This window comes from Lissotriton helveticus, chromosome 3_1, assembly GCF_964261635.1.
Source record: "Lissotriton helveticus chromosome 3_1, aLisHel1.1, whole genome shotgun sequence".
NCBI lineage: Eukaryota > Metazoa > Chordata > Amphibia > Caudata > Salamandridae > Lissotriton > Lissotriton helveticus.
This window is the reverse complement of record NC_136061.1, coordinates 633513528-633538471: the sequence shown is the minus strand read 5'-3', so window position 1 is coordinate 633538471 and position 24944 is coordinate 633513528. Positions and strand designations below refer to the sequence as shown.

At 47.2% G+C, this 24944-nt stretch overlaps 1 protein-coding gene across 1 annotated transcript in view; it reads right to left on the bottom strand.

The window, feature by feature from the left end:
* Window positions 1–23454, bottom strand: part of TINAGL1 (tubulointerstitial nephritis antigen like 1) — a 158499-nt gene extending 135045 nt beyond the window's left edge. The window contains exons 1-2 of the mRNA XM_078680640.1: window positions 23042–23454; window positions 14683–15022 (exon numbers count right to left, since the gene is read on the bottom strand). Of these exons, the coding sequence (XP_078536766.1) occupies window positions 14683–14995 (313 nt within the window). The 5' untranslated portion in view covers window positions 14996–15022; window positions 23042–23454. The remainder of the gene's footprint in view (window positions 1–14682; window positions 15023–23041) is intronic.
* Between the last annotated feature and the right edge of the window lie 1490 nt (window positions 23455–24944).

Below are 24944 nucleotides of genomic sequence, written 5' to 3'. Positions count from 1 at the left end.
AGGGTGAGAGGAGCCGCCCTGGCAGAGACGTTGGGCATTCCGAAAGAGAACCACGCCCAGAGTTACATGCTTTTTATTCACACCCCAACACTGGCCTGGTGTACGCCGGGTCAGCCCGCTTCGCACACACTTACAGTGGGGGACATCAGAACCTACATTTCAGTGATCTCCCACAATGGCTGGGGTGACATGGTTGCGTCCACTGTCTACTACACTCCAAACAGCTGTTGTGTATGTCGACATGGATATGTGTGCGTTCTGCATACTGCAGTTGGTCCATCACATCCACCGCACACTTGGCATTGTCTACATTCTCATTCATGGGTCACTTGCCTCCTTCGCACATGCCTGGTTCCCAATTCACCCCACATGCTACTAATGTGTGGCTGAGGTGCCATGCCATTGATGGCTTATGTACGTGGCTAGCCCAGGTTCCCACAGTAAGTTGTGCTGTTGTGTCTGGTGGGTGGGCATGTTGTTTGGCACGTTGTATGTGAGCTTGTAACATGTGCTTTCCCAGAGTTGTGAGTTGCATGATTGTGGATTGGAGGTTTGTGGTGTATTCATTTGGTGCTTACCAACAAGCAGTACATTTTCGTAGGTGCCAGCCTGGAAGCGCTGGTTGATGATGGGCTGTCAGAAGATGTAGGAATCATGCACACTGCCTGGGTAGTTGGTGATGACGTTGGTGAAGAGTCCCCGATGGTCCACTTTTGCCTGCACATTGATGGAATTTGTGTGCTTTCTGTTGCGGTAATTGTGTGCAGTGTCGGCAGGGGGAACAAGTAGAACATGTGTGCATTCGATTGCCCCAACACGTGCGGGAATTCAGCTATGGCGTAGAAGCCTTGCTTGGTCTCCAGCTGTTCCTGCGCAGTGTGGAGGAAGTATAGGTACTGGGGTACAAAGCTGATGATGGCATCCAGGACAGGTTTGAGGAACGTTGATAGGGCTCGCTGTGAGACTCCTCTGAATCTGGCGGTTGCTGCTTGGAAGGTACCAGAGGGCAACAGGTGCAGCACGGCCAGCAGCTTTGTCTGAGGTGGGATGTTGGTTGTCCGCTGTTGGTACCATCAGCCTGTGGGCAATGATGTTTAGGATGCAGAGGATGGTTGCCGTTTTGAGCCTGTAGTGCGCAATGACATACTCTGGTGTTAAGTCTGTGAGGATGGGGGGTGGTGGGGGGGGGTGTTGTGGCCCTGTGGGAGCTCTGAGCTGCATGATCAGTAGCTCCATGGCATCTGTTGATCTTCTGGTGTGGCTGTGGCTGGGCTCCCTTTCCTGGTGCAGGCTGTCGTCCGACTTTACACCAGGTCAGAGCAGGTGTCAAATCCCTGCTGTTAATGCACCTTATCATGTGTTTTTTGATCTTATCGTCGATCTGGCTGGTAATTGAGAATGTTACGGAGTAGTGTTGTCGCGTTTTTTTGCACAGGAACGCAAACTCTGCATCTCATTAGCGATAGTTGCAGGGGTCATCTGTGGCGTTGCTTTTTGCGGCTGCTATCGCAGGTAAACTGGTAATATGGGTTGTTAGCACCAGCTTGTGAATGGGGTGATAGTTTTATCGCCACTTTGGCTGTGGTATGGTGCTGTTAATTTGCCAATAAATCCTTGAGAATATGCCCCATGATGCTGTAGATGCACCAAGGGAAAGCAAGCAGCAGCTGTGAGATGAATGCACGTTCGTTTCAGAGTAAGAGCTCAGGATTCATTGCAACAATGTTGCAACTATTGAACGCAGAGTAAAACTCTAAACTCTGAACATAGAAGGAACCTAATTAACTTCTCCTTCCTTCTTCACCGCATTAGACGTGCCAGCAAATAACAAACAAAACTCATTCTCATACAGAACCTCTGCTCAAATATTTTTCAGAGTTATTCCCTGAATTAAAAGTCAAAGTGAAGAAAATGTCCTGTCCAGTCTACAGCCCTGATGAGAATCCCATAAAGAAATAGGGGATTCGAAACGCCTCGGTGTTCTCCTTACTGCTGGGTTATTTAAATAATAATTATCCAGATGTAGCATGTTGGTTGAATTTTATGCAAATTGGATCTAAAAATGTTAACCTAGGAGTGCAACAACCCCTATATTTTCTATGTAATTTGATGCACTACGAAAAGTGGTTGTTGCTTATGGTTGAAATCTTTGACTGGCTTTGTTGTTTCATAATATTTTGTCTTAATAAATGCAATTTATTATGTTCACAATGTATGTAATTTATGTTATTTTGAAACTACGGAATTAGGTGGTGTGTGTCTTTCCACTGACACTTCTTGGAAAAACGTTGAATTTGTGAAAGTTTCTTCTTTTTAAAAAAACGTTGGTAATTAAATTACCCAGACCATGCAAAAAAGATAAATGGTCTGAAGTCTGTTTATTCATTGAAACAGCCACTTGAATAGCAGGCCAGGCTTACTTTCCTTTATAATGTAGATGCACCAACCGGCATCTTTTTTCAAAAGTGCTTGAGGGACACCTCATTCTCCTTCAAATCTTTATCTAAAATTGCCAGTAATATCTTCTAGACCGCACCACCTCTTTTTGTGATGTTAGTCTAACCTTTATTTCCCTAGAGCTGTTCACATCCACACTCTCATTCTTTAAATCAACACTGCAAATAATTATCCGTCATAAAGTCCTGCCTGTAGGGGCTAGCTATCGCTGCGGAGCAATAAATGTAAGGGACACTGACACAACTATGAACTTGGTTGGACAGGAAGTCCCGAGCGACTTCCTCCCGTTTATTTATACCCTTCCGGTCACGCCTGACCTGAAGGTGTTACAATGTGTGCAAGTGGTTCCGGGGCTCAGCCGAGACCCTCGGACCACTAGAACGCTACATCCCTTCCCAAGTTAGTCCTTGTTTGCTGTGTTCATACATTGTTCACGAGTAGCACATATATTCTGCTAGTCTCTGACTGGGCTTAGGGTTAGGTCGGAGATGGTACATCTGTCTTCCTCTCGCTGGCGTTGCTGTTCGCACAGGCAAGTGCACTGGTGATACTGGTGCCGGTAGATTCGGTTCCCCTTCATGTGATGTTGTCCTGGGTTGTTCTTCACACCGTCCCGCTGGCTGGTCATCATTGTGGCTTTCAACGTTTTCTTCAGCCTCTGCTGATTCCGCTGGGATGCGTTTAAACCAGGATATATTGCGGGTCACCTCCTCTCCATCTCTGTGTGCGGTAACTGCAGTGCCTTTGGTGTCCTTGATGACCCATGGTTCGGGCTCGTATGGTGTCCTGAACTTGCCCCCGGGTCTTCGTGTCCGCAGTAGCACCGTATCTCCCGGTGCTAGGTCTCTACTCTGTGCTCTCCTCCTTTTGTCGATCCGTTCATTGTTCAGTCTTTTCCTCCGCTGAGTCTCACTGGACTTGTACGGTTCTGGTGCCCAGCCTTCTGTCATCGGGAGACTGTCTTGCCGATTCCCTGCAAACATCAACGACCACGGTGTTCTCTGTGTTGTGCTGTGTGGCGTGCTTCGATATTCTCCTAGGAACTGTTGTAGTGCTGATTCTGGGTTGATTTCCTCAATATTTGCTATCCTTAATGCTTTGTTGATGGTTCGCATGAACCTTTCGGCCTCACCGTTGGCTTGCGGCCACTGTGGTGTTATGCGGTGATGTCTGATCCCTAGTGTACTCATAAAGTCACGGAATTCACTCCCCTGGAAAGGAGGCCCATTGTCCGTCTTAAGGATCTGGGGACGACCAAACATGGCGAATATTTTGCTCAATATAGGCTGAACATTTCTGAAACTGGTGGATTCAGCTAACTCCACGATGGGATATTTGGAAAATGAGTCTATGAGAACAACCGTTGTTCTCCCATCTGGGAAACTCCCAAAATCCATGCTAACCCAAGACCAGGGTGTAGGGGCATGTTCCTCTGTGATGACAGGCGCTGGGTTTTCAGGAGTGCTGGTGAGTTGGCACAGTCTGCAGTTCTTTACTAGGGTGTCAATGCTGTCCTCCATCCCTGGGAACCACACTTTCTCTCTCATTCGGCTCTTCATCCGCCGCGTTCCTTGGTGTCCTGCATGCGCTAACATGGTGGCTTGTTCTTGCAAGCTGAGTGGTAGTACTATGCGGCGTCCCCTGAGAATCAGTCCGTTCTTTGCCATGCTTAGTTCGTTGTGAACTTTCCATATTTGGCCTATCCTAGAACGCTCATTTTCTGACCAGTCATTGTTGTCCCTTAAGAATCCATTCCATGTTCCTGTTCGTATGGTGTTTGCCACCTTTTGTAACACTTTGTCTTGAAGATAATGTTCAATTATCACTGGAATGGACATGGCCTGCGGGCATGCGCTCTGAGCCAGGAGATTGATTTCTTCTTCAAACAGGGTCTCTTGTTCTTCAGGGACCATTCCATCTGCAGCTGGGTGACGGGACAGAAAATCAGCTGGGTTTTTTTCACCAGGCCTGTAGATTAGGTCCATTTGATACTGTTGTATTTGAATTGCCCACCTCTCTATCCTAGGTGGTGGATGTGGAGCGGTTCCTCTGAACAGTGGAATCAGTGGCTGGTGGTCAGTGACTAATCGAAATGGACATCCTGCCACATATAAATGAAAATGGTTGCAGGCCCATTTCACTGCCAGCGCTTCTCTTTCAATTTGTGAGTACCGGGACTCTGTGGCTGTTAGCGCTTTGCTGGCAAACGCCAACGGGGTCCACACACCTGGCTCTGCTTCCTGCGTCAATAATGCTCCTAGCCCCACCGGGCTAGCGTCGACTAGGATCTCCGTTTTTCTGGAGGTGTCAAAATATGCAAGCGTTGTTGTGTCTAACAGAGCTGCCTTAATTTTTGTGAATGCGTTCTCTTCTTCTGTACTCCATTTCCAAAGTGCATCCTTCTTCGTCAGGTTGCGAAGCGGCTCTGCTATGGTGGCTAGGCCAGGGATGAACCGGGCACAATACTGCGCCATCCCTAGAAAACTCCTCACCTCTGACGCTGTGGATGGGGCTGGTGCATGTTTTATAGCGTGTGACTTGCGGGGATCCACTTTTACTCCGTTGTTGTCGAATACGTATCCAAAGAATTCCACTGATTTTTGGAAAAACTTGCACTTTTCCTGATGGAGTGTGACACCGTGCTCTGATAGTCGTTTGAGTGTTGCGCGTAGTCGCTGGTGGTGTTCCTCACTTGTTTTTGAGTGGATGAGAATATCATCGCTGACGTTCAATACGCCTTGCAATCCCGATAAGATCTCTTTAACAGTGTTTTGAAAAATCTCGGCAGCTGACGAGATGCCAAAATTCAGGCGTTTGTAGCGTCGCAGGCCCAGGTGCGTGGAAAATGTTGTGATATAACGGCTTTCCTCCGCTAGCCGGAGCTGATGATATCCGGCATTGAGATCGAGCTTAGAAAACCATTGTGCTCCGTTGAGGTCAGCTAGAATGTCATCGACTGTCGGTGTAATATGCCTCTCTCGTTTGATGGCCTTGTTCGGCATGCGCATGTCTATGCATATGCGTATCTTCCCAGGCTGACGAGGTTTTTCGGCGATCACCATTGGCGAAACCCATGGGGTTGGACCAGTGACTTTTTCTATTACGTCTTGTTTTTCTAGGTTTTCTAGCTCCTTTTCTACTGCTGCTCTGAGATGGAAGGGTATTCTTCTATGCCTGAGGGCGATGGGTTGTATTGTTTTATCGATATGTAACTTTATTGGCGGTCTTTTGATCATGCCCAACCCTTTGAACAGCGATGGAAATTGCTGTAGTAACTCGTCAACTTGGATGCTTTTGACGGCATTCGCGAATGCAATTAGGTGTAGGTCTTCGGCCGTGTGGCTTCCAACTAGGAGGTCGGCTTCTTTGTCCACCACGTGGAATGTTGTGGTGACTTCGTGTTCTTCCGCTTTTACCTGTACTACCATCTTGCCTCGCAACGGGAGTGGCTCTTTCCCGCCGTATGTGAATATTCGGACCTTGGATGGAACCAGTTTTGGTTTAGGATCTAAAGCTTTATAGTGCTGGATGCCCATGACATTCACTGTAGCGCCTGTGTCTATCACCCCGGTTGTCGGGGACCCATCTATGAGTATGTTGCACTTGGGTTGCGGCCGTCGTCTTTGTTTCAGCTCATTTGTGAATGAAACGAAGTAGCACTCACCATCTTCATCTTCCGAGGAATCATCAAGCCTGTCACACCTTTGGTATGTCGATTTCACGCTTCGTGGTGATTGTTCAATTTCCAGCTGGCGGATCGCCCCAGATAGTGACTTCCTCCTGAACGATCCTCTTCCTCGGCCTCTTCCTCGGCATACGCTGGAGAAATGATTCGGGATCCCGCAGTTTGAGCAGGTCTTCCCGCGTGCTGGGCAACTCCCTGCCTCATGTGCTTCACGCCCACAGTAGCCACATTGTGGTTGTCTCTGCGTTCTGGTTGGCCATCTGCCTCTTCCACCGCGGCTGGATTTGCTAATTGCATCAACCCTTTCTTCCTTGATTGTCGATCCGTTGTTCGCGTTGGCGTTCAAGACTGCTTCCATTGCTGAAGAGCGTACATCCGACAACTCATACGATCTTGCTAGTAGGAGGATTTCCTCTAAGGTGATCTTTGGTTGGCGGAGGATCAGCGTCCTTAGGGGTTTGTTTCTGCACCCTTGTATGAGCTGGGCTGTGACTTCTTTATTCGAATCATCCTCTGCGCACGTGCTGACCAGTTCACGTAAACGGGCGTGAAATGCATCCATGCTTTCTCCTTCCCTTTGCCTGGACTGCCTAAACTTGAATCTCTCATAATGTGGGTTAAGTTGAGGATCAAAGTGGGCATTTAGAGCTTGCACTGCGGCATCGTAGTTGTTCGATTCTCCAGTGTTCGGGAGGTGTGCAAATACTTTATATATTTCTTCACCACCAAAATGAAGCAGTAGTGAACGCTTCACTTCTTCATCTTTTTCCCTGGTGGCTATAAAATAGTTATTTAGTCTCCCTAGCCATGTAGCCCACCTAGGTGCCGCCGTCGACGGGTCTGCCAGTCCACTGAATGGTGGTAATGCTTGCACTTGCGCATGCGATGAGTGTTGGGTTGGTATCGGCGCTGGTACGTGTTGTTGGGGTGGAGGCTGCACTGCTGCATTTTGTGGAAGCACAGCATTACCTGCATTACCAGAAGGGCCTCCTCTCACATTTTCCTCTGGTAGGTCAGACATTGTGGGTGCCGATGGTCCCTTTTAGTTTTAGTGTGATGCCTTTCAAATGATTGTTGATGCTTTGCCAATGCTTGTTGGATTGTTTGTAGGTTTTGCTAGTGCCTGTTGGCATTAATGTGTCCCTCTGTTGTGTTTTTTTTTTCTCCAAAATATGGCTGCCAACAGTCTGTTTTGCTTCTCACTTTATTGTTTTTGCCAATGCTTTTTTTTTTTTTTTTTTTAAGTTTTTTTTTCTCCTCTAGTAATGTGCTTTGGGCAGCTGGGGTTTCTTTACACTTAAAATCGGCTTCGCCGATGCTTTTCCCCGTTTGCTGTTGAAAGCGCTGCTCTGCGCTCGTGTTCCTGTCAGTTTCTGCGTACTTGGGGTCTAGTCAGGCGCCGGACCTTGCTTCTGCGCATGCGCGTGCTCTGCGCGGCTCCTGAGGCGTTTCTGAGCCTCACCCTCGTTTTCTCCTCCGCCCGGTGCCTAACGCAGCTCCTGCTCATGCTGCTTACCGGGATGTCTCCCTCTCGCTGCCTTCTTCCTTCGTGGGCTGAGGAGCGCCACACAGTCTCGGGTGGGGACAGGTTCGACGCCCTCAGGGAGGACTTCGCGGGCCACTCGTCGTTCCGGATCCGGACTCACCACAGACGTCGCCTGCAGGTAGGGATATGTACGATCCCGCCCTCGTCCGCCAAAATGTAGGGGCTAGCTATCGCTGCGGAGCAATAAATGTAAGGGACACTGACACAACTATGAACTTTGTTGGACAGTAGGTCCCGAGCGACTTCCTCCCGTTTATTTATACCCTTCCGGTCACGCCTGACCTGAAGGTGTTACAATGTGTGCAAGTGGTTCCGGGGCTCAGCCGAGACCCTCGGACCACTAGAACGCTACACTGCCCATATTTTGACAAATACTCTGTATACCGTTATTGATGTTTCTTATTCCCTGCACAAAAAAATTACTGAATGAAGGTGTGTCGTATGACCCTTAGCAAAGCCCTTGTGCCTTGTGGTTTAGTCTGTGCTGAGATAAACACTCAAAATGAAAGAAATACTCAGACGCACAAAGGTGGTCTGCATAGTGAAATTGGTGCTTGTAAGGGTATCTGTTCTTCTTCCATAAAACTCCCTCTGATTCGCTCTCTGCTTTATGCGCATTCTGCTTGCTCACCTTGACGTCTTAGGCAGAGAGCCTTTGCTAGTGCGTAACCATTGATTAAACAATGGTTGCCAGACCTGATGCCCCTGTGCCCTTGTGGGACTGAAAGGCAGACATTACAGGCGCCAGCAAGATAGTCATAAACACACAGTCTTACTATTGGAAAATTGGCAGCATTTGAGCCCAGATAAATCCAGAGTCTGCCAACAGGAAACCAATTCGCAGCCAAATAGGAAGCCAAGAAAATGCTGAGACACCAGACCAAGAATGCTTTGGAGTTCCTCCTCAGTAAGGTCATGGAGGGCAAACCTGCAACGTCCAGAACATCTTCAAAGGCTCTGCTCTGAACCGGGAAAGGGGCTTCTTGACCGGGCTTGCTCGCTGGCCAAAGACTGCATCTCGTGTTTGGTTGGGAAATGCAGAGTTCCTTGTCCCCAAATCTAGAAAACGTCAATTCCTTCTGAGATCAGAAGTACAATCAGACTAGTGATTTGCAAATAGTTTCAGTTAATCTCAGCCACTGGTAATCAATCACTCTGGGAAGCATTCCAGTCTGTCATTTTTTTAACTCACTGTAGCTTTATGGACGGGGACAAAAGTAGCGGAAGTCAAGCAGCCCCAGATAACAGGACTTCATCCTGTTCATTAAGCATAAGAAAGCGTTGTGACCCCGAGAGTCTAACAGTATGTCAGGGTTGTCCATCCTGAGTGTGATACCAAGCCTTGTAGCAGGCACGCGGGCTGCTTTTTCCGTCTTAGGTCTAAGAGGAACTCTGAGAATCAGGATTGTTGAGATACTCAGCTTACTCTCTTGAAAAAAGGCATCAGTCCCGAAGAGTAGACACCGGCCCCTTATAGAAAAGCAATGTGCAGCTCAGCACCGCCTACCTAAGAAGTGGAAGCTGTCCAAAAGGATAGGAACATCCTTAAGGTAACTCTGTTTGACTCCTGTGCTTTAGGCCCTGGTAAATAACCCCAAAATGGGCTCCCGCCTCTTGGGAGAAGAATTTCAGCCATGATCTATGCCAAAAACCAATAAACTCCCTATGCCAGAAAGGCATCGTGAGGACGACCTCCAGCCTTGAACACCAAGTTCAGGTAATGTCATGAGCAGCAGGCACTGCCTAAAGTACATTGACTGAGTCTCAAGTCTGCGTCCACTCTCATTGGCCATAGAACTCACAATGCACAACCTACACAAACACCATCTCAAAAACCCTTCAAGCAGAATCATGTTTGTTTTCTTTACAATTGTGTTGATTTTCTTTTCCTTTTTTGTTTAAATGTTTACACATTTTCAAATGAGTACATATACCACTTTTGAAGTTTTCGAATCTAGATCACCATTTACATATTTTATTGCTAAATAGAAGGCACTTTCCATCAGTTTTGATTATTCCCTCCCTCCCTCCATTACTGGTCCGGACATGAACCCTTCTTGGCCCTGTGTTTTTCCACAGTATGGGTTCCAGAACATTTCTTGAGCGTTCACATGTTCACCCAGAGGAAAAATGGCAATCTCTGACAGAAAATTAGATTGTGGTCGTTGTTGAATCATACTCGACCGTCCAAGTATGACAGGGGAAAAAATGTGTTTCAGCCAATTAGATTTACATTTTAAAGTAAAAAACGAATCTCAAGCGTTCAATACATACATTTAATTAGACCTTAGAGGCCCAGTCTACACATTGTTGTCCCATACATTTTACGAATTCGGCTGGACCTTGTTGTTATGTGTTCTATCTGCACAATTTTGAAGTACAGAATCTCTGTTAAGCAATTGCAAAACTTCATGCAGATTTGTCAAACAGCACCAAAGATATTAGCAAACCGAATTCAAAAAGTATCTTATGGAAAGTGAAACTACCTCAAACTACAGCACCATCGCAGTGACGTGTATATCTGAAAAACATGAAAATGTCCTTTTCGGTTATTTCTGGATGGACTGGGAACACTAGATCCCATAGGAAATAAAGGCATTTAGATTTCGGTGCACAGGATATCCGGCACTGTTGTGACCCGTCCGCCGAAATCTATATCAGGCCCTCTGTCTGTAGAGGAAATAGCCCATGAAGCTTGCTATGAAAGGATGCAATTTTATTCAGGAGCACAATCCGAGCGTGGGCATTACAGGCCAGCCAGAAGCAACTAGCTGAACCTGGATTGCCCCGCCTCCCTCCCGTCCCCCCTCACCCCCCCCCCTCCTTCCCCCAAAAGGAAAGCATGCCATGAACTGGACATTCTAACCCTAAATTAAACTACAGAAACAATCCAACCTTTTTGCACCCGGGTTATTTACCTGTGGTCCCGGCAATCCCCTGAAATGTGCCCTGGGAGCATGCACTTTGTCATTTCATGTTGTTTGCTTCAGCATTTAGTGCCTTTCGGCAGCTTCAAATTGCTGAAGGGGAACAGGAGAGTGGAGAGAGGTAAAGCAATGGGAGAGGGAAAGAGAGAAAGGGAGAAGAGGAAGGAGGGAACAAGGAAGGGAGAAGTGAACAGGAATCCTAACAACTGGACTCTAAGTACAGAAGGAATGAGAAAAGAGATTCAGGGTGGACAGAGAAGACGGAATCGGTAGAGATGGATACTATAGAAGGGGCCGTTAAAGGAGAGGTGACATTTATTAAAAATTGGGATATGTGCAGGTCAATCCTAAAGGACTGCCTGTCTACCCCCGCTGCTCCTCCTCCCCGACTCGTCTACAGACATCCCTACTCCACATACATTCTACACTGCACTGTGCAAAGCATAAACTGGCAAGATACTTGTGGTGAGTTAAGGGACTGCGGAGATGTCGGATACTTCCATTATTTACCCATGTGATATGAGCTCTAGGAGTTGTAAGACGGGGTTCATCATTAAGCGCTACTCAGAATGTGGAAGCATAGGCCTTTCAATGCTCGAGTGGTACAGGAGGGCAGGCTGCAGCATCCTCAGCCATGCCTTTCCTTGTGCAGGTGTCATGTTAAGACGGCTACATTGATGCAGTGAAAATGGCCTTTTCATTCACTCCTGAGCGAGTTCAATTAAAATGGAGAGTCGAGCCAGAGCTGAGCTGAGGGTCTCTGGGCTCTACGAACCCATACACGAGGGAGCCGAGCCCTGAACATGTTTGTCATGTAACCTCTGCAAAGAACACTATATAAAAATATAATAAGGATTCTTCAAAATTACCAAAAGTGTATTTCTTTAGTACATCAGAATATATCACTGCATTCAGAGGAATGAATTAAAAGTGGCCGTTTTTAAACATGAACTTAAAAATATTCATGCTGCCACCCAGCCATGACAACAGTGTCATTGGCAAATTAAGAGGCAAGTCAGCCCCCCTGTATGTGGCCTTGATTCTTACATGGACCAGCCTTATAGTACATTTAAATCAGACACAAGAGGGGTTATTTTATAGCACACACACTAAACCCACATATTTCAAAGTGTTCTCAAATGCAATAAGGATAGAGAAAATACGGTGAAATAAAGTATTTGCCTAGAATCATACAATTTAGTCATGCGGGAGAGCCAGGAACAATCCCAGGTTTTCTGATTTTACATTGTGCCTTTCAGCCACTTGACGGGTATCTCGTTCCCTCTCCTGTTTTACATCAAAGGCTAATATTTTCTTTAATTCTTGATGAGTTAGGTTAGAGTTTGGGTGACAGGCAGAAGCCACATGAACGCTTGCCTCGTTTTGGGCTCGAAGGTCCAAGAGAATTTTGAGTTGAGCCAGGTTCCTGGCTCAAGCCTAGCTCGAGTTTTCAGTGGCTCGCCCGGGACTAAGGCAGTCAGGACCAGGCGATAACCACTGATCTTTTCATCACTGATTTTATCCCAAAACACACTCACTGACCAGGCCTGTTCCAATGGCGGCTCCTCTGTTCTTTCAGAGGAGCTTTGTTCCCCCTGCTGAGAGCCAGTAGCGGCCCGTCCCCTGCCAAAGTGGTAGAGCAGGCTGGAGGAGGGAGCTGGGGAGGGGTGGGAGGGTGGATCGGGGAACAAAATAATAATAATTACTTACCTGATCACCACCGCCATCTGCTGAATTGCGCTCTTCCAGGCACAGGCTCCCAGAAGGCACTGCAGCCAAGCCTGAGGCTGCATGAAAGCAGCATCAGGATTGGCCTGAGCACTGGGACTTTGAGCTTCCAGGCAGACTGGGAGTCTGTGCCTGCTTTTTCCAGCCCCAGCAACGTAGCTGGGGCTGGAGAAAGCTTCACTGCGCCTGAGGGTTTGGCCGGCCTGAAATTGCTGGCCAAACCCTCATGACCAGAGAAGGGACAAGGGAGTGCACCCCCACTTCCCCACCACCGTGTCCTTCCACTGGACCTGCCCCCAAGACTCGTCAGAGTCCTGGGGGCAGGTCCAGGGGAAGAAAACAATAATAAAACGGGAGTAAAATCTGTTTTATTATTATTTCATTTGCGGGTGGTGGCAGGGGGAGCAGTGCTCCTCCGCCCTAATAGAGCTGATCGAAACGGGAAAAAAATAAAAGGATAAAGAAAGCATTTTATTATCACTTCTTCTTTCCGCTCTCGCTAGAGCCAACCAAGTCTAGACGGAGTGGGGCCATGAAGATACGGCAGGAGTAGTGCACACTGTAAGCGCGCATGACAGTTTGGCATTGTCCAAGGCCGGCCAAACCATCATGCACACTTAGATCTCTCTCCACCCAAGTTGTGCTGCACAGCCGGGTGGAGAATAGGCACAGGCTCCTAGTACCTGAACGAGCATAAAACCAGCTCCCTCAGGTCAATCACGGGGCTGCTCTCATGCTGTATTACCAGTGTGAGAGCAGCATCTTCATTGGCAACTAGGAGCCTGCACAGTTTGCACCATCCCGTTGGAAATTTGAGTCGGGACTGGCGCAAAAGAACCCAGAGATGGTGGCTGGCAGCGGCAGGTAAGTGCTTTTTTTCCTTCTTTTTTTGTGTTATTTACCTCTTCTTCCCAACTCCGCCACTTCCCCCACCCCGCCTCTTGTAATGAAGAGCAGCCGCTACTGCCTTCTTCACTGTTGAGAGGTGATAAATCAGAGCTGGCAGGTTGTAGGGTGGGAGACCCCTGATCAGGACTGCCTGCCACTCCCTGTACTGCAGAGCTAAAGGAAAGTGCCTGTCTCCCACTGGGGCCCTCCTCCTCTCGGAATACAGTTCAGTGGATGAGTCTGACGAGTTGGTGCCAGCGCAACTGAGAACAAGCAGCTGTAAACAGCATCTCATCAGGGTACACGTATACGTTTTGCAGTTTTAAAAGAGAATCATTGCAAATAAAAAATGCGGGAAAAATGCTGTGACCATGTATTATACATTGCCATACAAATTAATGCATAAATGATATAGGCAATATGAACTTTGTATTGTAAAGATGTAGAGGAAAAACACCCATGCCCCTGCGCCTCGCCCTTCCGAGTTTACTGCCCTGCCACACAAACCCTGTAGTGCAGCTCAGTGAGGGAATCATAAAATACGTGCTTTAAGTGTACGCTACTGAGTGCCTGCACTTCTTTAACTTGAAAGGTAGAGTACCTGCACTTCTCAGCACTGCTCCAATGCATTTAATGGGAGCATCAGCACTCCTCATAAGCAAACCGGTACTCTAAATAGTGAGTACCTGCACTCCTATATTTCCATTTAAATCACTGAATAAATTCAGGATTTCTAGCATAGGGTTACCAGATAACATCACTGGGACGCTTTATCTCCAGTCCCAGGAATGGGTTGTAATAGAGCTCAGAACTGGAAAACATGTGCCCCACATGACTGGTAATCCTATCTCATAAGAACAGCTCTGCTTTAACCAGCTTGTAACTTTATAATGTAAACACGTGGAGAAAACGTATTGCTTAAACCCATTCCCCTGCCCTGCTCCCCTCCCCCGCCTTTCCTCCGGAACATCAGTACAGCTCAGGAGGGAACCATAAAACTGCAGAACCCTCAGCTGAACTGCTCCGGTCTGTAACGCTTTGCTTCACTCCCTCCTGGTTGCCGCTTGTTCTCGAAGTCACGCGAGATCACACTCTGTACCCTTGGCAAATGGCTGGATGCAGCCACGCGCAGCCGCCCACCGCCACCTATGCTCAGCGGGAGTCTGCGTAGTAGGCGGTGAGCTATCCACCAATCTACCACAGGGGAGCCGCAGGGTGGGTTTACAGGTCTGTAATAAAGTCCTTGAAGAGATCAACATATGTCGCCTCTTGTAGGTCGAAGGGGAAGGATGAATGTAACTTTCATTAATGGGGCGTGGAAAGGAAAGTAAGGTGTTTTTTTTACTTAGACTGCTTCAACGGCACCTCCTGGTTTGCCCCGTTTGCCTTCTCTACAGATAGGCAGATGAGCCCTGAGGCATTTTTTAAAAAGGATTATTTAGATGACATACCTTTCTGGATGGGCAGTGGGGGGTCGATTCCCAGGCAGTACTCCCAGAAATCGGGGCAGCAGTCGGAGACAGTGCGATTGCAGAAGAGGTCGCAGTAGCAGATGGTATCCAGGTAAGGCACGATGCAGGCGTCGTCTCGGCCAGGGCAGCAGGCATCCCTCCTTTGGCAGTATGACCCACCAGCGTCCCGTATCCCACGGGTGTGCAGGCCTGGCGACAGCTCCCTGCGTGTGCGAATACGGGGGCCACGGACAAAAAAACCTTCATCCACCGTCAGGCACAACACCAGGACACTAAGGATGAGGAACTTCATTCTGATCAAAGTGGATGACACCAGCACCTGCAAAAGATGAGCCATGAAAACTGTCAACATTTCCATGGAATCTGACACACTTGATAGCATTTTGCGCCCACTTTTCCACCAGTGATGACCTCTCTCACAGCACCAGCCTCCTCAGTACCGGACACAATGGCCTACCCAGGCTTCAAGGAATGGAGAAACGTTTGTTTGCAGACCTAACTGCAGAAAGCACAAGAACAGCAATGTACTGGGTGTGTTTCAGAAAGTCATCAGTATTAATGCTCCTAAATCCAGATAATATACTAAAAAAGAAACAAGCAGAATATTCTGCATACTAAAGTTTCATGATAAAACATTTAGCCACTAGACATGACAATACAATAAATCTGAAGGTCTCCAATGCCTGTTTTTAAAGAGCTTTATTCCCAGGTACTTTATAATAAGGCCACCTGATAGCCTACTTAGTATATGACTAATCCCGAGATCCTCTTTTTAGCAGTTTATTCATCATTCTATCTGCAAGGCACTTCTTGAACACAACATTTAGTTGAAATGTCCTTAAGAAACAGAACTTCTCACTCCTTTGACAAGTTTGGCGGATGTGCTCATGTTGAATGAAACTCATGTGATCTTTAGTGCGCTACATCTAAAGTCTGGGGCTTCCACTGCTACCACCCAGCATTTTGAACCTAATGCCACTCCCATCCTACTGTTTGTGAAAGCCTCAACAGTATGAAGTTCTAGCCTGACTGATGCTCTTGTTCTTTTGGTGTAGCAATGAGGTTTGTGTACATGGACAGTCTACTGGCCTGCATTTGTCTTTCTTCAGAGCTCAGTGTGCCTATCGAACTGGTTGAGTCCCTCGTCTCACACTGTAAGCGAAGATTTCTATTTGTGGCTTTTACAGAACCAGAATAGGGATGGAAGCCAAGGCACGCGATCCATGGACCCAATGGAAGAGCGAGGGAGCACAGGCATGGTCAGTGCTTTCAATGCTCGGATTCATTCATGTTCTGTCCCATTAACCTCAAGACACACAGCTGGAGCACCAGTCTCACTTTTGGCCATTTATAAATGCCCCTTTCACACTTAAATGTCACACCGGTAAACAATAATTTTTTCTCACTCCTACTACACCTGAGATATCAGCTTTTTCTTCCATAAACCCTACGATGGAACGTAAGGGACACCATTATGAGAAACTATGTGCTTTAATCAATGGTTTAACCAGTTCTGGCTTTAGGGCGGTGTGATCGGTGCACGCACCAGGCGCTGACATTTTTTTTTTTTAAAATATGTTTATTACGGAAAACAGGAATATAAGAAACATACACCAGTCCCCTCCAGAACACAGGCATTTTGATTCAGAGTTGACCAAAGTCAATATTCAGGAGAAGACACAGCCTTCTGGCCCACATCCCGGAGGTCGGGCGGCGTAACGTGGAGGAATGCCATAGAGAAAAACACAATCAATTACATAAACACGCCAGGAGTTCTGACAACTGCAGTGTCCGTTATTGGTTTTCCTGTATTATCCCTCCTTAACCAGGCGCTGACTTTAGATGGGGGCGTTGTGTTTGCAAGTATATATTGGTTTTAAAAGCACCTTCTGCCAGCGTTCCTGACCTCTGGCGATATTCAGACAACAATAACAATGCCACGATAACTGTGATTTATTTTCTTCCTACAGAAAGATCTGAGGCTTGTCTAGTCAACGTTTTGACTCATGGTAAGGTAGCACAGAGGGTTAATATGCCTGCTGCAAAAATCCTGTACCATGCAGATCACACAGTCCATATAATGTAAATAGGTAAGTGGGTATTTGCTTTTGTCTGAGAGGTCGTTTTGTTACTTGCAGTTTATAAATTAATAACCCTAACATAGAACAGTGAGCTATTAACTGTCATCAAAGAGCTGCATGCATCCTGCATCTGTATAGATTAGATCGCTATGATTTACCCCCGTCTTTCATTATCCTAATGTTGGAAAAAGGCTTCATTTGGATATAAATTAATTCTGATTATTAAAGAGAACCCTCAACCATGGTATGACGTTTTAAAATCTGAGTTTGTGCTTCTCCAGACCAAGCCTCCTAAACTATACTGTCTACCAGTATGGATGACATGTGACTCCTACACCTTGTAGTCCTCTATCGTATGTAACATTTCCTATACAGTGAGTTGCAAATCTATGATTGATTATCTCTGTGTAGTGTGTGTGATGTAAAGTGCTCTGACACCATGCCCTGGTATGAGTGGCGCTATAAAACGAATTAAATGCATCTGAGAGACAGAGAGAGAGGTTATGGACGGTGGAGGGGCACTGTTGAAGGGTGGTAGTGAGGGAATTCGTGGCAGAGGCGGTCATTGCGGGGCACCAACAACCATTGTCGCACTGGACGCCACCAGCGCTGAAGCCAGCTCTGAGTTTAACTGGTAAGTAACCTTGAGTAGATCTGGCTACTTCCCTCTAACAACCTCTAACGTTTAGTGTGCCCTCCATAAGAGGGTTTCGCAGTCTTGAGCTGCAGTAACATGTCCTACAGAGGAGCAGTGTTGAGATGGGATCATGGTCCGTGTAGTTTTGGTGGATTCAATCTCAGAGCCTGTCATCGCGTGGCCACCACAGCTTGGCTGTAGCAATCGATTATCTGCCTAAAAAGGCATCAATATTCATGTTTGTAAATTCAGAACAATGTCTGGGATATCAAACGTGACATCATTTCCCCTTTAACCCTGTGATGACACCACAGGTTTCATCTGTTCCTCCACCCTTGGCCCATCAATGACGTCGGGTCAGCCTCTGTGAGCAATACTAGGGTCACTGTGAACCTCGGCCTGCTGCCTGCGGGGGACGTCAAGAGCTCATTAATGGGTCAAGGAGGAGAGGCAGTGTGGGGGGGGGGGTACTAGAACCAGTCAGAGGATGAAGAGGGAGGCATGGGAAGAGCTGGTGGAGGCGATGTAGTGGAGTCACGCAGTGCAGGGGTGTCATGGTGGGGGGTCAAACCGCAGTGGAGGGCAGCATCTGGGTGTGATGGAGTTTAGGGACTGACTCTAGCAGGAAAGGTGATTGAACAAGCTGAGGAAGGATAAATGTGTCTTTTGGAACCTGACAGTAGGGGGTATGTGCAGGTGGAGAAGAGTAGGCCTGGGAGTTATTTTAATTTCTCTATAGGAAATTTGGAATAATTTTGGCAATTCCACATTACACTTTGATGTGGAATTAAAGAAAATAATGTGAATCCACTCATGTAATTAAGGGAATAGTCGAGGAAAAGTGCTAACGCAAGAGCACCCTTAACAAAAACAAGTGTCTGCTCCTGTTACTATTCATGTTCTGTTGCATTGAGCATTATTTCTTAGCGCAAAATGCATCCTTGTGCCCATCTTGGACAAGAAGGGGCGTTTTTGCCCTAAGAAAATACCAATAAATGAATTCTTCTTCTTCTTGCATAATTCCGATGAATGTCGTGGAACTTTTAGTTAATCGGCATTTGGGGTCATGAGGGTGATGGTGTGGTTGGCAGTGCATGTGGGAATAGTGGAAAGGGGCAGGCCGGACATGACGTTGAGTAGAAAAGTTGTTAGCTGCATGTGAGGGTAGTGGAGAAGGACATTGAAGGTCTGTGAGAGTAGAGGAAGTGACCTGTGTGTGTGAGAGTGGAGGAGTTTGAAAGGGAAGGCCTGCGAGTGGAATGGAGTTGTGCAGTGGATCTGAGCACGGTGGGGTTTGCACGTGTATGTGAGTGAGTGGAGAACGGTAACATGTGTGAGGGTACTGAAACTGGATGTAGGGGTGGTGCAGCCAGGCAGGGCATGTGAAAGAGCTATGGTTTGGCAGTGGTTGTGAGCGTGGTGGAGCAGGGCTGTGCATGTGAGAGTGGTCGATCCGGGCAGTGGATGTTAGGGCGTTGAAGCTGGGTGTTGGAGTGCTGTGGATGGACAGTGGGTACATGACAGGTAGGGTTGGGACAGTGATTGTGAGGGAAGTGAGCTGAGCAGTGGATGTGAGGGCGCTGAAACTGGGTGTTGGAGTGCTGTGGATGGACAGTGGGTACATGAGAGGTAGGTTTGGGGCAGGGATTGTGGGGGAGGTGAGCTGGGCAGTGGATTTTATGGAATTGAAGCTGGGTGTTGGGAGTGCTGCAGACGGACAGTGGGTGCATGACAGGTAGGGTTGGACAGTGATTGTGTGGGTGGTGAGCTGGGCAGTGGATGTAAGGGCGCCGAACCTGGGTGCTGGAGTGAATTGAGCCAGATGCTCAGGTTTAGGAAGTGACAATGTAGAGGTGAGCCACAGTGAAAGGCTCGAAAAATGGAATTTACTTCATTTGTACTACGGATAGGGTGGGATTGGTAGGTCTCGCCGCTCCCCTGGCTCACACCATTCCAATCAAACTGTCACCAACCAGACACGGACCAGAAGTCCGCAGGGGAAAGTGCCCCCTAGACGAAGAATCAAGAACACTTTGGCCCCGGGGGCACTTAAGTTTGGTAGCGAGTGGTTTCTATTTCAGGGAAACGGGGGAGCTTCTTGGTTGAAAAGGAAAATGCTGCAAGATGGTGCTGCTGGGGGCTCTCGACCTCAAGGTGGGGGCCAACTCCTGAGAGGTGCTCCACGCGGGAGAGAACTCTGCACATGCGTAGAACTGCACGGTCCGTCACACATCACGACGCGTGGAATCTCTCCAAAGAGGCGCACTGGATGGCGAGGAGGACGCGGGGTTGTTTACTTCACGCGCAAGACCTGCTGCTTCCAAGGTGAGGCTGCTGGTGGGAAGGGAGGGGCTCTACCGGGCGAGGAAGAACTGGGATTGGCAGGCTGGGGCTGGGCTCATTCTCTCCATGGTCTCTGGGAATGCAGGCTGCGCGTGAGAGTGCAGCAGCTCTCACACGCTTAGCGCCCAGGTGATCCACTGACTGCACGTCAGAGAGCGGGGCCACACATGGAGAATAGTGGAGTCTGGGGTTAGCCGAGGATAGGACAGACAGCTTGAGCAGCTGGTAGGGCTGGGGTGGTGCAGGCTTTGCAGAGAGGTGAGAGTGGTATGAACGGCTGAGAGGCGGCGCAGAGAGCAGGAGCTGCTGCAGGCAGATAATCAGGGAGGAACAAAAACTGCTGAGAGGAAGGTGGACGGTGAAAAACCTCCGATGAGAGGTACCAGGTCTGAAAAGAAGGGGTCTTTCCAAACATACACTGGCTGGCTGTGCCACTAAACAACATGTGCGTTTCTATAATTCAAACCTCGTAAAACCTTTACGATCTTCATTGTGCGCATATTTGTAACATCCCCCAACCTTCACACCACCAATTACGAAAGAAGTACTCTTGACAAGTTTGGGTATTCAGCGGTAGAGCTCAGCTCAGATGGACTTCCAAACTTATAAAGTAGCAGGTGTACCAATGGTGCAGAATGTATGCAAAGGCGTACACTAAAAACATGTTGCATATTGTGACAATGCAAATAATGATGAGATTTCATTTCACCCATGTACAATATTTACACCCTCCCTCCCCCACGGGTCAGATTCCCGCCACCAGGAAACATTTCCATAAGTTCTACTCAAACAAGCACCTAACCTGCAGTTGAATACAGAGTTTGTATAGTTACTGAACCAGTAACCAGGAAAAGGCTTCCCGCATCGTCCCTGCTCGAGGTCATACTGTGTAATCAACCCCCACCTCCAACCAGCCCCTGTGCCTAGCTCAAACCTTTATGGATATTGTAAAGAAACTTCAAATGAAGGGATTTGACGGCAAAAAATGATCTATTTTTGACACAATTACTGAGTGAGTAGGTTACTGGCAAACACGTCGCCGCCTCCGCCCATAGGTCTATTAATTGATCATGTCCTTCAGGGAATTGTACTCCAACTCTGAAGAATTCAACCTTGACTTGCTACAAAAGTCAGTGTCTCACAGTAAAAGAAAGTGCTCTGCCTCTGGTTATAAGGAGAGTCACCCTTGAGCACACAGAAAATAGACATTCACTTGATAACATCAGGCACAGTCATAAGTGGAGACCAGCGTGTCCTCTACCTCTCAGTTTATTTCTGGTCCAGAGGTTAAGAGGACGAAATAGGATTACCTGGGCGACAGCACAGGTTTTAAAATCCCTTTCCCCAGATGCAACACCGCCCAGACTGAGATGCCACTTCCCATAAGGTGATGGGGCTAATTGGGAATGGCTTGATAACCTATGAGGGTTGGGGGAATGCAGGCTCCCTGCGCTCTGGATTCACTTCAGCTCATTAACGGCGCCACTCTGCTCTTGCCATACACACAGGAATACAGACAATAGCTTTCTCCACACCAGGAGCACAGTTGTCAGTTTTTGTGTCATAGGAGCCAAAAACAGACACAGCCTTCAAAAAGAGTTACATAGTGTTCCCCTTAATGGGTCGCCAGGGTGCGCGGTCTCCCAAAACCTTATGCACGAGAGGCCATCATCTGAGAACTTCTCCAGAAGGGCCTTCATTCTGAGACCTTTTCCAGACAAGGCTGCCTTATAAGATGTTCACCAGAACAGACTCCTGTGCCTTTTGATATTTTCTACAGAAATAAGTGTCTTCTGGCACCTTCTGAGATTGTTTCCAGAAAAGATAAGAAGGCACTTAGCCTGCTTCCTGACTGTAATTCCAGAAGATGCCCCTTCGCTATTGTTTGGTGCTGATTCCATGGGGATAAACTAAGCGTCTTGAGACCATTCTAGTTAAGGCTTGTCCTGAGACCATCTTCAAAAGAGGTTTTCCTCTGAGACCCCTTCCATAAAAAGATGACCTTTCTCTAAAAACAAAGAACCATCTCCTGGAATAAACTCCAGAAGTATCTGTCTCTGTAACCCTTCTCCAGAAGAAGATTCCTTATAGAACTTGTGCAGAAGATTCTGTGCCTTCTAAGACTCTCTTCCAAAGGAATGCCTCTCAAGACCTTCTCCAGAAGGCACCTCCTTCTGAAACCATTTCTAGAAGAAGCTTCCTCTGTCATTTGAAGAAGGTACTGTCGATCTTCCTAATAGCAGAGTTGGCAGCTGTGCCTGAGGCCTGATCCAGAATATACTGTTGAGTGAACCCTTCTCCATAAGAGACTGCTGTGCATACGTAGGCTTTCTTTTTAGAAGAGGATACTTTTTAATACCTCATACAGAAAAGGCTAACACCAAGGCACCTATGCCCCATGAGTCCTGTGTTTCCAAAAAACAGTGTATGCTCTATGTGCCACTGGAGACCATCTTCAGAAGTTGGGAAGTTTTACTGACCCTGTCTCTAAAAAGTATGCAATTTTTTCCTGAATAAACCGTGATATGTGTGGATACTGTCTACATAAGAGACTTCCCTTTTGACCTTTCCTAGGAAAGGATGTTATGCCTCTATAGTTCTTTGCCAGAACAGGCTCTGGCTACTAACTGATCCCTAAAAGAAAAAAAAAACCTCCATGTATCATCGCAGATCTGTTCCAGAAGACGTTTCTCGTGAGACAATTTCAGAACGAGACTTCCAGGCCATTCCAAGGCCATCTCGAGAATATGTGCCTCTCCAGTCCTTCTCCGGAAGAATACGTCTTCTGAGACTTTTTCAATAAGATGCTGATGTGTGTTAGGAGACATTTGTTACAAGCCTCTGCCTCCTAGTGTTTCTGTCAGAAGATGCTGATGTGCCTTCTGATACCAGAAGACACCATTCTGTGCTTTCTGACACTGTAACTACAGGTGCCACCTGTTTGTTTTTTTCCTGAAGAGGCTGAAGTTATTCCTGAAACTGTTGCCAGAAGAGGCTTTTACCTGAGACAGTCTCAAGAATAAACAACCAGGTCACCTGAGAATTGAGGCGGCTGTCGCCTGAGACGAGAGGATGCTGCCTTCTGGAACATTCTCCAGAATAGACTGCTGCGCCTCCTGTGTCCTGTCATTAGAAGTGGTTTTTATTCTTCCTTATCAAGACCTCAATGAAGCAAGGGTGTTGCTCTCCGTGGCTGTTGCCATCCCCCCCCCCTTGTCCCCGCCGCCCCCTTCCAGCCCCCTCCCCGCACATTACGCCCTTCGTCTCAGCTCCTCACCTGTGGCTGTAGCAACGAGACACGTCCAAGGATGCCGCCTCGTGTTCTGTCCGCTTGTCCCACGGTCCTCTGTCTTTAAAAAGGGCGAGGGTGTGTCCTGCCTCTCTCGACCACTGTCACCCAAAGAGTCTGTTCTGCTTCTGAAGTTTCTTGTGAGTCCCGAGTCTTCCCGCAAGGTGTCTCTTCTTTCCCAGGAGACGTTCTCTGCTCCTGTGCTCTCTTCTGTTCCCGAGGGGGTCACCTGCCTCCAGACTTCTGTCAGCCCCGTGGGTTTGGCCGCGTTGACGTCTGGTGTGTAGTAGTGTTTGCCTTGATGTCAGTCTGCTGTCCTTCACACCGACACTCGCTGGCTGCCCCGCCTGGCACAGCCTTATGTAGAGCGTGCGCTCACACCCACAGCGTCAGGAATCATTAGCTCATAGCGAGCCAGCCTCCTCCACATGGGTGGGTGTGCCGGTGGGAGGAGCGCACGGGGGACCCGCATTCAGAGGACAGCTTCTTTCCGGGAAATTGAAAATGTCAATTTCTTCGAAATGTGTACTTTCTTGTAAGATGCCGTGTTCTCTATTCTACACACATATTTAATTGCAGCCTTTTTTTAAATCCTTCAAGTGTTTTTTCACCTGTCGTGGTCATAGCATGCAAGAAGAGGCTTAGAAAATGACAATTTCTTCGAAATGTGTACTTTCTTGTAAGATGCCGTGTTCTCTATTCTACACACATATTTAATTGCAGCCTTTTTTTAAAACCCTTCAAGTGTTTTTTCACCTGTCGTGGTCATAGCATGCAAGAAGAGGCTTAGAAAATGACAATTTCTTCGAAATGAGTACTTTCTTGTAAAATGCCTTGTTCTCTATTCTACACACATACTTTACTGCAGCCTTATTTAAAAACCCTTCAAGCCTTTTTTCACCTGCCGTGGTCATAGCATGCAAGAAGTGCTTAGAAAATGACTATTTCTTCGAAATGTGTACTTTCTTGTAAGATGCCTTGTTCTCTATTCTACACACATACTTTATTGCAGCATTATTTAAAAACCCTTTCAGCCTTTTTTCATCTGTCATGGTCATAGCATGCAGGAAGAGCTTAAGAGAAAATAAACAAGCATTTGTAATGAAATAGGTCTCGCATTTATTTATTTATTTATTTTGAAAGTTTTATAATATAGCGCGAACAAGATCTTTGCATATATCAGAGCGCTTTACAAGTACAAGGGGGTGATAAAATAGTAATTGAGGTAATTAAGGTACAAGGTGCATAGTTACATAGGTAGGTCAAAATACAAGGGGTAGGTCACAGGTGAGGTAGTGTCGGTCCAAGGAACATAGTCAAACAGTTGCGCCAATAGTATAACAATACAAAAATAAGGAGCATATACTTGTTTAAGCGTGCTTAAAATGCTTTTGGAGATAGCATAAAGGCATAATTGAGGTAGGTGTGTGCAGGGTGTATAGTCACACAGGTGCATCAGTAGTACGAGAGTAGGGTTAAGGTGGTGTAGGTAGAGTGTGCAAAGTCAAACAGGTGCGTCAAACAATATAGAATATACAAAGTGGGAACGTATACAATCAAGTAAGTCGATAATACAAGTAGTACAAATAGACCAAGGGGTCAGGCAGGTAGTACAGAACGGAATCATGAGAAATACAGAATAATAGATCATGTGTATTTAGCCATGAGGATCGCTTTTACTTCTTTCTTAAAAAGTTTGTTGGAGGAGATGAGCCTGGTTTCACTAGGGAGTGAGTTCCAGATCCTGGGTGCCATTCCTGAAAAGGAGCGTATATAGGTTTTTTCCTTCCGAAATCTTCGAGGCTTCAGCAAAAGATTGTTTGTGCTTCTAGTATTCTAGAGCCCCCAGACGTTGTCAGCTTTTGAGTGAGGTAGGCGGGTGAATTCATGT